Here is a 12,375-nt window from a genome sequence, read left to right as displayed (position 1 = left end):
GTCCCATTACTTTTGGTCCCTTAACAAATGGGAGGCACATATGCAAACTGTTGTAATTCCTACACTGTTCACCTGATTTGGATGTAAATACCCTCAAATTAAAGCTGACAGTCTGCAGTTAAAGCACATCTTGTTTGTTTCATTTCAAATCCATCGTGGTGGTGTATAGAGCCATAAATGTTAGAATTGTGTCGATGTCCCAATATTTATGGACCTGACTGTATGTATGTGTATATATATATATATCATTAATAAGCCAAAATTTTATGACTGCCCTTTTGACATTTAGTAGATCTAGTAGGCCCCACCCTTCTTTTCCACCAAAACAGCCCTGATCCATGGAGGCATGGATGGCACTAGGCCTTTAAAAGTATGCTGTAGTATCTGGCACCAAGCCGTCAGTAGCAGATCCTTTAAGTCCTGTAAATTGTGAGGTGGGGGCCTCCATGGCTTGTGTTTCCAGCACATCCAATAGATGCTTTATTGGAGCAGATGCAAACTCGCTGTTGTGCTCCTCAACTATTCTTGAACCATTTTTGCATTGTGGCAGGGCACCTTGACCTGCTGAAAGAGGCCAATGACACCAGGGAATATTATTTCCATTAAAGGGTGTTCTTGGTCAGCAACAATGATTAGGTAGCTGATGCAAGTAAAAGCAACATCCATTTGAATAGCAGGAATCAAGGTTTCCCAGCAGAACATTGCCTAAAGTATCACACTGCCTCCACCGGCTTGCCTTCTTCCCATATTGCATCCTCTGCTATGTCTTCCCCAGGTAAGCAACCCGCACGCACATGGCCATCCACATGATGTTAAAGGAAAAAATGTTTTGTCAGACCAGGTCACCTTCATCCATTGCTTTTTTTTTTTGCCTGTGGACTCGGGTCAGCATGGGTACCTTGACTGGTCTGCGACTATGCACCCCTTACAGAACAAACTAATGCCTATTTTTTCTGCTTTCAACACATCAACTTCAGGGGCGACTACAGAGACAACATGTTTACATGCTGCCTAATATATCCCAGTAACTTTCAATTGCCATTGTAAGGAGATAATCAATGTTATTCACATAAGCTGTCAGTGGTGATAAAGTTATGGCTGATCGGTGTGTATGTGTGTGTGTATGCAATTTACAACATCCAAGTGAAAGCTATAGCACCAACATGTTATAAAAAATATTCAAAGACAGAGTCACTGTGTTGGAAAAAGGATCACCCCTTTCCTAAAAATGACTTCTAAACGCAATCAGGTGTAGCTAATCACCTTCTCAGTGGCACAGAAAGCCATTTAACTTTCAGCTGTGATCAGATGTGGTCATTTTTATTAGCTCAGCATGAAAAGAGCTTTCCTGAAGCATTTCAATCCTGGTAGTGCAACTGAAGCAAACGATTGTGGAGAAGCACACATCAGAAGACTGATACGAAAAAATTTTAAAGGCTTTATCAATGCCTAGAAGCACAATGAAATCTATTATTAAGAAGTGGAAGGTATTTGGTACAACACAGATCCTCCCTGGATCAGGACATCACTTCAAACTGGATGAAAAGCCAGGATAAAACTGGTCAGAAAGGCCTACAGAAACTCTAAAACAGTTGCAGTAATTTATTGCAAAGAGTGGTCATTGTGTGTATGTGAGAACAATATCACAAATACTCCACAAATGTGGCTTGTATGGGAGGGTTAAAAGAAAAAATCCATTTCTAAAGAAAGGCCACATGCAGTCACGACTGAGCTTTGCCAAAACACACAGAAGATTCTGAGGCCACGTGGAAAAAGGTGTTATGGTCAGATGAGACTAAATTTAATTATTTAGCCTCAACACTACATGATATGTCTGACAGAAATCCAGTACAGCTCACCATCCAAATAACACCATTCCTACAGTAAAGCATTGAGGTTGTAATATCCTGATATTGGACGTTTCTTGACAGCAGGATAGAAGGAAAAATGGATGTGGCAAAATACCGTTAAATTCTTGAGGAAATTCTGCTGCCCTCTACCAGAAAGTTGTCAGTGAGAAGGTTTACCTTCGAACATGAAAATAACCCAAATCACACAGCAAAAATGGCCACATAGTGGTTGAAAAAGAGAAAGGTGAATGTCCTTGTATGGCCTAGTCAGAACCCAGACTTAAACCCCATTGAAAATCTGTGGAATGATTTGAAGACTGCAGTCCACAAACGGTCACCATCACATTTAACTGAACTTGAGCAGTTCTGCAAAGAAGAGTGGGCAGATATTGCAAAGTCTAGATGTGCAAAGTTAGTAGAGACCTATCCCAATAGACTAAAGGCTGTAATTAATGCAAAAGATGGTTCAACAAAATACTGACACAAAGGTGATCCTTTTTCCAACGCAATGATTCTGTGTTTTTCTGGGGGGTTTTTTCCTGACATGTTGGTGTTATATCTTTCACTTTGATGTTATAAGTTGCATTGAGTAAATACAGCTGGATAAAACAAAAACTGTGTCTGTCTTCATTTCAGTCTGCAAAGCAACAAAGTGTGATTATGTTAAAGGGCGAGGGGTGATTATTTTCTATACTGACAACATTATATATATATAATATATATATATTATATATATATATATATATATATATTATATATATATATATATATATATAATATATATATATATATTATATATATATATATATATATATAATATATATATAATATATATATATATATATATATATATATATAATATATATATAATATATATATATATATATATATATATATATATATATATATATATATATATATATATATATATATACTGCTAAAAAAAGTAAAGGAACATTTTTTAATCAGAGTATAGAATCAATGAAACTCCTGGGATATTGATCAGTTGGTCAGTTAAGTAGCAGAGGGGGTTGTTAATCAGTTTCAGCTGCTTTGGTGTTAATGGAATTAACAACAGGTGCATTAGATGGGGAACAATGAGACGACACCCAAAACAGGAATGGTTTTACAGGTGGAGGCCACTGACATTTTTTTCCCTGCTCATCTTTTCTGACTGTTTTTCACTAGTTTTGCATTTTGGCTAGGGTCAGTGTCACTACTGGTAACATGAGGCCATACCTGGACCCTACAGAGGTTGCACAGGCAGTCCAACTCCTCCAGGATGGCACGTCAATACGTGCCATTGCCAGAAGGTTTGCTGTGTCTCGCAAGAGCATGAAGGAGATTCCAGGAGACAGGCAGTTACTCTAGGAGATCTGGACAGAGCCGTAAAATGTCCTTAACCTATCAGCAGAACCTGTATCTCCTCCTTTGTTCAAGGCGGAACAGGATGAGCACTGCCAGAGCCCTACAAAATTACCTCCAACAGGCCACTGGTGTGAATGTCTCTGACCAAACAATCAGAAACAGACTTCTTGAGGGTTCCATCGTGGAGGAGTTGGACTGCCTGTGCAACCTCTGTTGGATCCAGGTATCTCCTCATGCTACCAGTAGTGACACTGACCCTAGCCAAATACAAAACTAGTGAACAACAGTCAGAAAAGATGAGTAGGGCAAAAAATGTAATTGGCCTCCACCTGTAAAACCATTCCTGTTTTTGGGGTCATCTCATTGTTGCTCATCTAGTGCACCTGTTGTTCATTTCATTAACACCAAAGCAGAAAGCAGCTGAAACTGATTAACAACCCCCTCTGCTACTTAACTGACCAGATCAATATTCCAAGATTTTAATTCACTTGATGCTATACTCTTATTAAAAAGTGTTCCTTTACATTTTTTTGAGAAAGAAAATAAATAAATAAATAAATATATATATATATATATATATATATATATATATATATATGAGAGAGAGAGATGGACAAAAATATTGGCACCCCTGCATTTCTGTCAGACAATGCACCACTTCACCCAGAAAATTCTTGCAATTACAAATGTTTAGGCATTCTTTTGTTTGTTTTGTTTGTATTGGTATGACACAAAAAAAGTGGAGAAACAAAAAGCCAAATCTGTCACGTTCCACAGAAAACCCCAAAAATGGATTAGACAAAATTATTGGCCCCCTAAATTTAATAACTGAAATCAGTTGCTTCCTGTAACAATCAATGAGTTTCTTGCGCCTCTCTACTGGAATTTTGGACCACTGTTCTTTCTGCTCCAGGTCTCTCAGATTGGAAGGGTTCCTTTTCCCAACTTTCCCCAGGTGCTCTATGGGATTTAGAACTGGACTCGTTGCTGGCCAGTTCAGTACTCTCCAGTGCTTTGTCTGGGCGCTTTTTGACGTGTGCTTTGGATCATTGTCCTGTTGTAAGACCCATCACCTCTGATGCAGACCCACCTTTCTGACACTGGGCCCTACATTGCACTCCAAAATTCTTTGGTAGTCTTCAGATTTCATAATGTCATGCACACGGTGCAAGATGCCAAGACATCCAGTGCCTAAAGCAGAAAAGCAGTCCCAAAACATCAGTGGTTGTGTGTGGAATGTGTCAGATTTGGCTTTTTGTTTCTCCGCTTTTTGTGTCATTCCAATACAAACAAAAGAAATAAACATGAGAATGTGGAAACATTTGTAATTGCAACACTTTTCTGGGCAAAGTGGTGCATTATCTGATAGAAATGCAGAGGTGACAATATTTCTGGCCATGACTGTATATATAGGTTAGGTTTTTATTGCTTGAGAATACAAGTGCTCCACTTCATGAAGAATGCAAAGGAATGGACTATAGCACAGCAAACAGTTGACATATTTATTGAAGGTTCCAGGAGATCCAGGAAATCGTAACCATATAATCTAGTAAAAAAAGTATTTAAAATATGTAAATTTCATACAAACACACAACATATGTAAATATGCCGTACATACAGACATCAAATAAATAAATATATATACATACATACAGTATGTCACAGAAGTGAGTACACCCCTCACATGTTTGTAAATATTTTATTATATCTTTTCATGTGACAACACTGAAGAAATGACACTTTGCTACAATGTAAAGTAGTCAGTGCACAGCTTGTATAACAGTGTAAATTTGCTGTCCCCTCAAAATAACTGAACACACAACCCACAGAAAAGTGAGTACATCCCTAAGTGAAAATGTCCAACTTGGGCCCAAAGTGTCAATATTTTGTATGGCCACCATTATTTTCCAACACTGCCTTAACCCTCTTGGGTATGGAGTTCACCAGAGCTTCACAGGTTGCCACTGGAGTCCTCTTCCACTCCTCCATGACGACATCACGGAGCTGGTGGACGTTAGAGACCTTGCGCTCTTCCACCTTCCATTTAAGGATGCCCCACAGATTCTCAATAGGGTTTAGGTCTAGAGAAATGCTTGGCCAGTCCATTACCTTTACCCTCAGCTTCTTTAGCAAGGCAGTGGTCATCTTGGAGGTGTGTTTGGGGTCGTTATCATGTTGGAATACTGCCCTGCAGCCCAGTCTCTGAAGGGAGGGGATCATGCTCTGCTTCAGTATGTCACAGTACATGTTGGCATTCATGGTTCCATCAATGAACTGTAGCTCCCCAGCGCCTGCAGCACTCTTGCAGCCCCAGACCATGACACTCCCACCACCATGCTTGACTGTAGGTAAGACACACTTGTCTTTGTATTTCTCACCTGGTTGACGCCACACACGCTTGACACCATCTGAACCAAATAAGTTTATCTTGGTCTCATCAGACCACAGGACATGGTTCCAGTAATCCATGTCCTTAGTCTGCTTGTCTTCAGCAAACTGTTTGCGGGCTTTCCTGTGCATCATCTTTCGAAGAGGCTTCCTTCTGGGATGACAGCCATGCAGACCAATTTGATGCAGTGCGGTGTATGGTCTGAGCACTGGCAGGCTGACTCCCCACCCCTTCAACCTCTGCAGCAATGCTGGCAGCACTCATACGTCCATTTCCCAAAGATAACCTCTGGATATGACACTGAGCATGTGCACTCAACTTCTTTGGTCGACCATGCCGAGGCCTGTTCTGAGTGGAACCTGTCCTGTTAAACCGCTGTATGATCTTGGCCACAGTGCTGCAGCTCAGTTTCAGGGTCTTGGCAATCTTCGTATAGCCTAGGCCATGAGGTGCCATGTTGAAGTTCCAGTGACCAGTATGACAATAACACCAAATTTAACACACCTGCTCCACATTCACACCTGAGACCTTGTAACAGTAAGGAGTCACATGACACAGGGGAGGGAAAATGGCTAATTGAGCCCAATTAGGACATTTTCACTTAGGGGTGTGTTCACTTTTGTTGCCAGCGGTTTAGACATGAATGGCTGTGTGTTGAGTTATTTTGAGGGGACAACAAATTTACACTGTTATACAAGCTGTACACTCACTACTTTACATTGTAGCAAAGTGTCATTTCTTCAGTGTTGTCACATGAAAAGATATAATAAAATATTTACAAAAATCTGAGGGATGTACTGCTGTGAGATACTATGTGTGTGTGTGTGTGTGTGTGTGTGTGTGTGTGTGTGTATATATATATATATATATATATATATATATATATATATATATATACGCATAAATAAATAGGAAATTCAATCACTAAAATCTCGTAAATGTTACCGTGTATTACAGTATATGTAGAGTATTGAAGGACTCCTATTAAGTTTTTATTGTGTTTGGACTATATACATTCGTCCTCTGTATTTGTCATTCTGACCATTACGATGCAGAAGGTGATGAGAATTTCCAAACCTTTAAAGTTCTCTGGAGAACAAACCATGATTGTAAATCTTCTAGTTGGGAAACTTGTTCCCAAGATTTCCTTTTTTTCCTTTTTTCCTGTGGTTGTTATTTTTAAATGTTCCACATAATAAAACAGTATCCTGATATTTAAATTAGATATTCATCTAATAGTCATATTTGTTATATTTGCACCTTTTTTCTTTAGGATTTGCCTAATAATATGATTCACCAAGTGCCTATTAAATCACTACCTCCGGAATGGCTGTGGTGTGAGACATGGTGCGATGATGCTTCCAAGAAGAAAGCGAAGACTATAGACTTGGTAAGAGATTACTGGCTGTAGATCAAGGGAAGCAAAGCAAAGCTTTGGATGACCTATTTTAACGTTGTGTCTATACGACTTTTTTTTTTTTTACAGACTGTAAATCTGCTTGTTGAACAAATTTTTAGCTTAGTCTTAACAACTTCCTTGCCATTCTGTAGTTGAACAGCCTGCTGCATCCATTGATTGATTTAATTTTCTTTTTCTTTTTTTTTTTTTACAGTGCAACAACCCAATGACCAAAGAGCCCAAGTTAGAAGCAGCTGTGCGTATTGTTCCAGAGTGGCAAGATTACGACCAGGAAATCAAAAGACTCTACAATCGTTTTCTGGACGAGACTTCAGGAATAACAGTTGAACATCCTGATACTGTTAGAAAACCGGATACACAGGGTAAGGTTTTTCCTCCTCCGACAGGTTAGCATTTGTTTGCTGCCTGTGATTCTTTTTAAATGATTGTAAAGTCACACTGACCATAAAGGAAAACGTTGTGAAAGTTGTCATGTGAGAAATTCATAGACTCCCATTCTTGACTTGCTTCTAAAAATGTTACTTGTTCTCTGAAGCTTCAGTACCATCTAAGTCACTGACCTGGGGCATGCGTGCAGCAAGTAAAGTCTGAACTTTTTGTTCTGCTTTTGGCAAACCCCCTGGTTGATCCTTATATCTCTTGAGAAAACTTTTCGTAAAGCTAAACATCAGGGAAAGGAAAAATGCTTCCATGCAGGTGGTGGCGTGGACACCTCATTCCTTTAAAGCCTGACATCTATGAATTATATTAAGGGGATGTACTAGGTTCACTTTAGCTTTAGGAGGCATCAACTCTATTATAGTCTGTGTAACTCATAGGCTTTCATTTTGAAAGAGATGAAGTGGCATTCCTCAGCAATGAATTTGCAAATTATGAGTTTTAATTATGAACAGCATTTTTATCCATGGCATGAAAATACCCTTATGTATCCCTACTCAGGATAGGTAGTCTGTGATAAAAATCCTCACTAGTGTTTGTTTCAGGCAAAAAAGACCATAATGAGATTGAAACAAAACTGGAACATAATCCAGACATCAGAATATTTTTATATCGCGCCAACAGTTTCTGGAGCGCTTTAAAATATAATGGCAGACAACACAATTACAATACAGAAGGAATAGGAGGGCCCTGCTCATGGAGCTTACAATCGAAAGGGAGGGGAAGGTGGTACAAAAGGTAATTGCTGGGGAATGATCTGATGGAGGTGGCCAAAGTACAGTTTTTAGGTAAAGTTGGGGTAGGCTTCCCTGAACAAATACATTTTCAAGGATCACCTAAAGGCGGACAGGGTAGGAGCTAACCTGGTATACTGGGGTAGGGAGTTCCAGAGTATGTGAGAGGTTCTGGAGGCAAACATGGGAGAAGTAACATGGGAGCTAAAGAGAAAGATGTTTTGAGAGGAGCAGAGAGGACTATTTGGCAGTATCTGAAGATGAGGTTGTTGATGTAGCTGGGGGCAGTAAATACACTAGTCGAGAATAAACAGCAAGATTCTGATAGTGTTCAGTTCACAAAAAGCAGCTCATTATAGGCCTCCAGCTTGATTAACGAGAATCAAGTGCTGACAGCTTGCTAATGGCACTTCCATGTAATTGTACCTGTCAGGTGTAAATCTGGTTGAGTGCCATCTGATGATAAACCTGCCACACAAAGATAATTTAGCATATGGCCCAGAGTTTCAGTACTGCTAAAGCTGTGACATATTCACTTGTCTTTGAATATTTGTGCTGCATTCCAAATGACAGTGTCTGGTGATTGTAGTCTGTGTATTTCAGTGACATCTTCCCTTTTTATTTTATTCTTTCAGATCACAAGTCACATGTGGAATTATGATCTACGTATGTCTACTGGAACTTAGATTTTTTTTTTTTTGTACAATTTTTGAGATTATTGTACATTTTTACTTATGTTGATTTTACAGAATGTCTGCAGAACTGCTGAATGGTTTGATAAGCTGAGCTTTAGGGGGTTATTTATATTTTGGGTGTGACTGATTTTTATTTCTAGAGGTTGGTAAAGGGAATACGCCATCAAGACTGCTGTTATTTGACTTCCAGCCTATGTTCTAATTCATGGCCAGTGAAATATCTATTCATCTTCACTACGATTGAGGGAACTGTCCTGTAACTAGCCTACAACCTAAGAGTCACTTAATGGCATCTCAGGCTTTTTGGTGTTTAGCTTGATGACAAATTCCTTTTAACATTTAGCCATATCTGTGGGGTACTGTGAAGACGATGAAGAAAGAACATACGTTCCTGGGAATGTATACTATCTATTTTGACTAAATAAACCACTGAGACCATTGATATAGTGTTAATATTAAAAGGTACATAGAATTAAATGATTTTTTGTATTTTATCATTATTCTATATCCCTTCCGAAAGTAACCTTAAAGAAGAAATGTTTTATTTTCCCATGCAGTAGGGCTGTGCCTGTACTGCATGGGCTAAATACTCATTTTTGTCTAGGGGTTTAGAAAGTAAAGATATACTTACCTAATCCGCCCATCCTCCAAGTTCAAGATCGGTCCCCGCCGCTCCTGCCCCACTCCCCCCCGCAATCTAGTGATCTTGTGAATCGGCTGGTCCTGACGTCATCATGCCCATAGATCCGCTCTGGATGTGAGGACAGCAGGAACAGTCCACCCCTGGATGTGGAGGAGCACAGTTTTCCAAAGAATCAGAGGAATGGGGAAGTATAGCTTTACCATGAGCCCCTAGACAGAACGAGGCACAGCCCCACTGCAAGGGAAAATAACATTTTTTAACCGAAGTTCTGCTTTAACCTCTAAAGTTTTGTTTCCTTTTTTTTTTCATACTGCTTACAATGTTTTTGTTAACTGTTTTATATAAACACACAATCGGGGATTGTGAATGCGTCCTGTTATGATTGCCCCCCAATTTCTTGATGTTAGCTGTTCAAGCCACTCCCCTAAATTTGCATAATACTTTCCCTCCCAGGGGTCTCCTTCTCTAATCTTTTGATTCCCCCATATTTCTTCAAGTTAGCCTTTCAGGTTACTCCTTTAAAATGACATCATAATCAACTATCTCCATCCTATCACTTTCTTTTCTCATTCTTTGTGAAACCCAGGAGACCTGACGGGGATATATTAGAAGACTGGCCTAAAAAAAATGCTCTACCCCTGTGACCCATACTATGCCTTTTTTAAGAACTGGTTTGTTAGTCTTGGCTTAGTTGTCTTTATGACTTTGCAACTATGGATTTTGTAATCCAAATTCTTTTATTTTTGAATTTTTATATTTTTTATCATTTCTGTACTGTTTGTTTTAGTAAACAAAGAAAACTTTCCTAATTGCTTCTTTTAGTCAGATGCTATCGAAGGAGCAGCTAGAACATACTCCAAGAACAGCTCATTGCTCAGCACCACACTGGACTTCCAGATCTAGAGGTTGGCTGAAACAGCTTTATCAATGCTCTTACAGGTGGAGCAGAGCCATTCTGCTTTTATGGTAGCTCAGAAGTGGCACATGTTTTTTTCCTGACTCTTTGTTCAAGCATCATAGTGAAGCCCAGGCCCAGAGATTTGAAAGTACTTTCTGCCATGCTGCTTTAGTGAGCAATCATTCTGATTTTGCTTCTGACCCCATGTTATTGTTGTCTCCCCCTCGTGCCCCTTTCAAATGCACATTTACTGTGCTCAGCATAAATTAGTACACCCCTTTTGAAAAGTAAGATCTTAATATTTCAATGAACACAAGAACAATTTCCAAAATGTTGACAAAACTGAGTTTTATAGAACAATTGTTGAGCTAATTACGTGAAAGTAAGGTACTAATATAACTTACAAAATCTTCAGTTTTACTCAAATTAGTTGACGCAAAAATTAATACACCCCTCAACAAATACAAAAAACAGCATCTATCTTTTTCCATTCTTCAAGAATGACCTCTTTTAGAGCCTGGATGCTTGATGGAGAGTGATGCTCCTCTTGTCTCCTCAGAATTCCCTATAGATTGGGTTCAGATCAGGAGACATACTTGGCCATGGAATCACTTCACCCTGTTCTTCAGAAATGCAACAGTGGCCTTAGATGTGTGTTTTGGATCATTAGCATTGTCAAGTTGGAAAAGGATGACCAAGGGCATGGAGTTGTGGTAGCATCTTCTTTTTCAATATAGAGCAGTACATCTGTGAATTCATGCTACCATCAATGAAATGTAGCTCCCCAACACCAGCAGCACTCATGCAGCCCCACAGAAGGACACTGCCATCACCATGTTTCACTGTAGGCACCATGCATTTTTCTTTGTACTCCTTACCTTTGCGACACCATACAGTTTTGAAGCCATCAGTTCCAAAATAATTTATCTTGGTCTCATCACTCCAGAGTCCCAGTAGTCTACTTTTTCAGCATGGCCTTGGCAAACTTGAGGCAGGATTTTGTGCATGTTCTTTAGGAGAGGCTTCCTTCATGGACGACACCCATGCATGCCATTCCTCTCTTCTTTAGCTAACTGCAGTGAACTTGCATGGTGATTTTCTTCAATCCTTCTCATCAGAAGACGCTCCTGTCGAGGTGTTAACTTCTGTGGATGGCCCGGAGGTCTCTGTGAGATAGTTGCAGTTCCATCTTTGTTAAATTTTTGTATCACTTTTGCTACAGTATTCTGACTGATAAGTAAAGCTTTGCTGATCTTGTAGCCTTCACCTTTGTGCAAAGAAATTATTTTCTTTCTCAGGCCTTGTGACAATGCTTTTCTATGTGGTAACAGATGGAATGGAAAGGGGTTTTCTTTGTTAAGTAACACCCTTTTATAACTAACTGTCTGCTGGACACCTGTTTAACGAATAATTAGACTCACCTGTAGTTGAACTCTTGTTAATTAGGATTTTGTTATTTAAAATTTAGCTTTGCTCCTACGACTTTCATTTGGTGTATTAATTTTTGCAACATGGTCTTGAATGAATTTGTTAGGAAAAGTATTTTTTTGTGTGTGCAAATTAACAAATCTTGTTTGAAATCAATGGCCAGCATTTGTGGGAATATTTTGTAGTATCGTGTCCCATAGAAAATGTTGTTTCTGAAAGGAAAGTAAAGGTTTGCATCAAATTTGTTGGTATGTACTAATTTATGCTAAGCACTGTAATGAATACATGTAAAAGATGATGGTGCACTAGAAAAAGAGAATATTTCTAGACTCTCCCAGTAATATATGAGCCAGACAAGTTCTGTTGTTAAATATTGGGTTAAATTTTCTATAAAAATGCAGCTTCGATTGGTAGAACCGGTGATATCACAAATCGGACAGCAGTGTTGTGTCTTCCTTGTGATTTATCGAGCAGCACTGTCAGGAATATAGAGTCAGCAGACAAAATAGCTT

At 39.1% G+C, this 12,375-nt stretch overlaps 1 protein-coding gene across 2 annotated transcripts in view; it reads left to right on the top strand.

Moving 5' to 3' along the window:
* Positions 1-12,104, top strand: part of UGGT1 (UDP-glucose glycoprotein glucosyltransferase 1) — a 126,710-nt gene extending 114,606 nt beyond the window's left edge. For both annotated transcript variants that reach the window (XM_089671963.1, XM_089671962.1), the window contains 3 exons: positions 6,881-6,997; positions 7,221-7,389; positions 8,835-12,104. In XM_089671963.1, the coding sequence (XP_089528089.1) occupies positions 6,881-6,997; positions 7,221-7,389; positions 8,835-8,860 (312 nt within the window). In that variant the 3' untranslated portion in view covers positions 8,861-12,104. The remainder of the gene's footprint in view (positions 1-6,880; positions 6,998-7,220; positions 7,390-8,834) is intronic.
* The last annotated feature ends 271 nt before the right edge of the window (positions 12,105-12,375 follow it).

This window comes from Staurois parvus, unplaced genomic scaffold (assembly GCF_062004578.1).
Source record: "Staurois parvus isolate SC_StPar_1 unplaced genomic scaffold, SC_StPar_1.0 ptg000116l, whole genome shotgun sequence".
NCBI lineage: Eukaryota > Metazoa > Chordata > Amphibia > Anura > Ranidae > Staurois > Staurois parvus.
This window is presented reverse-complemented; position numbering and strand designations above follow the sequence as displayed.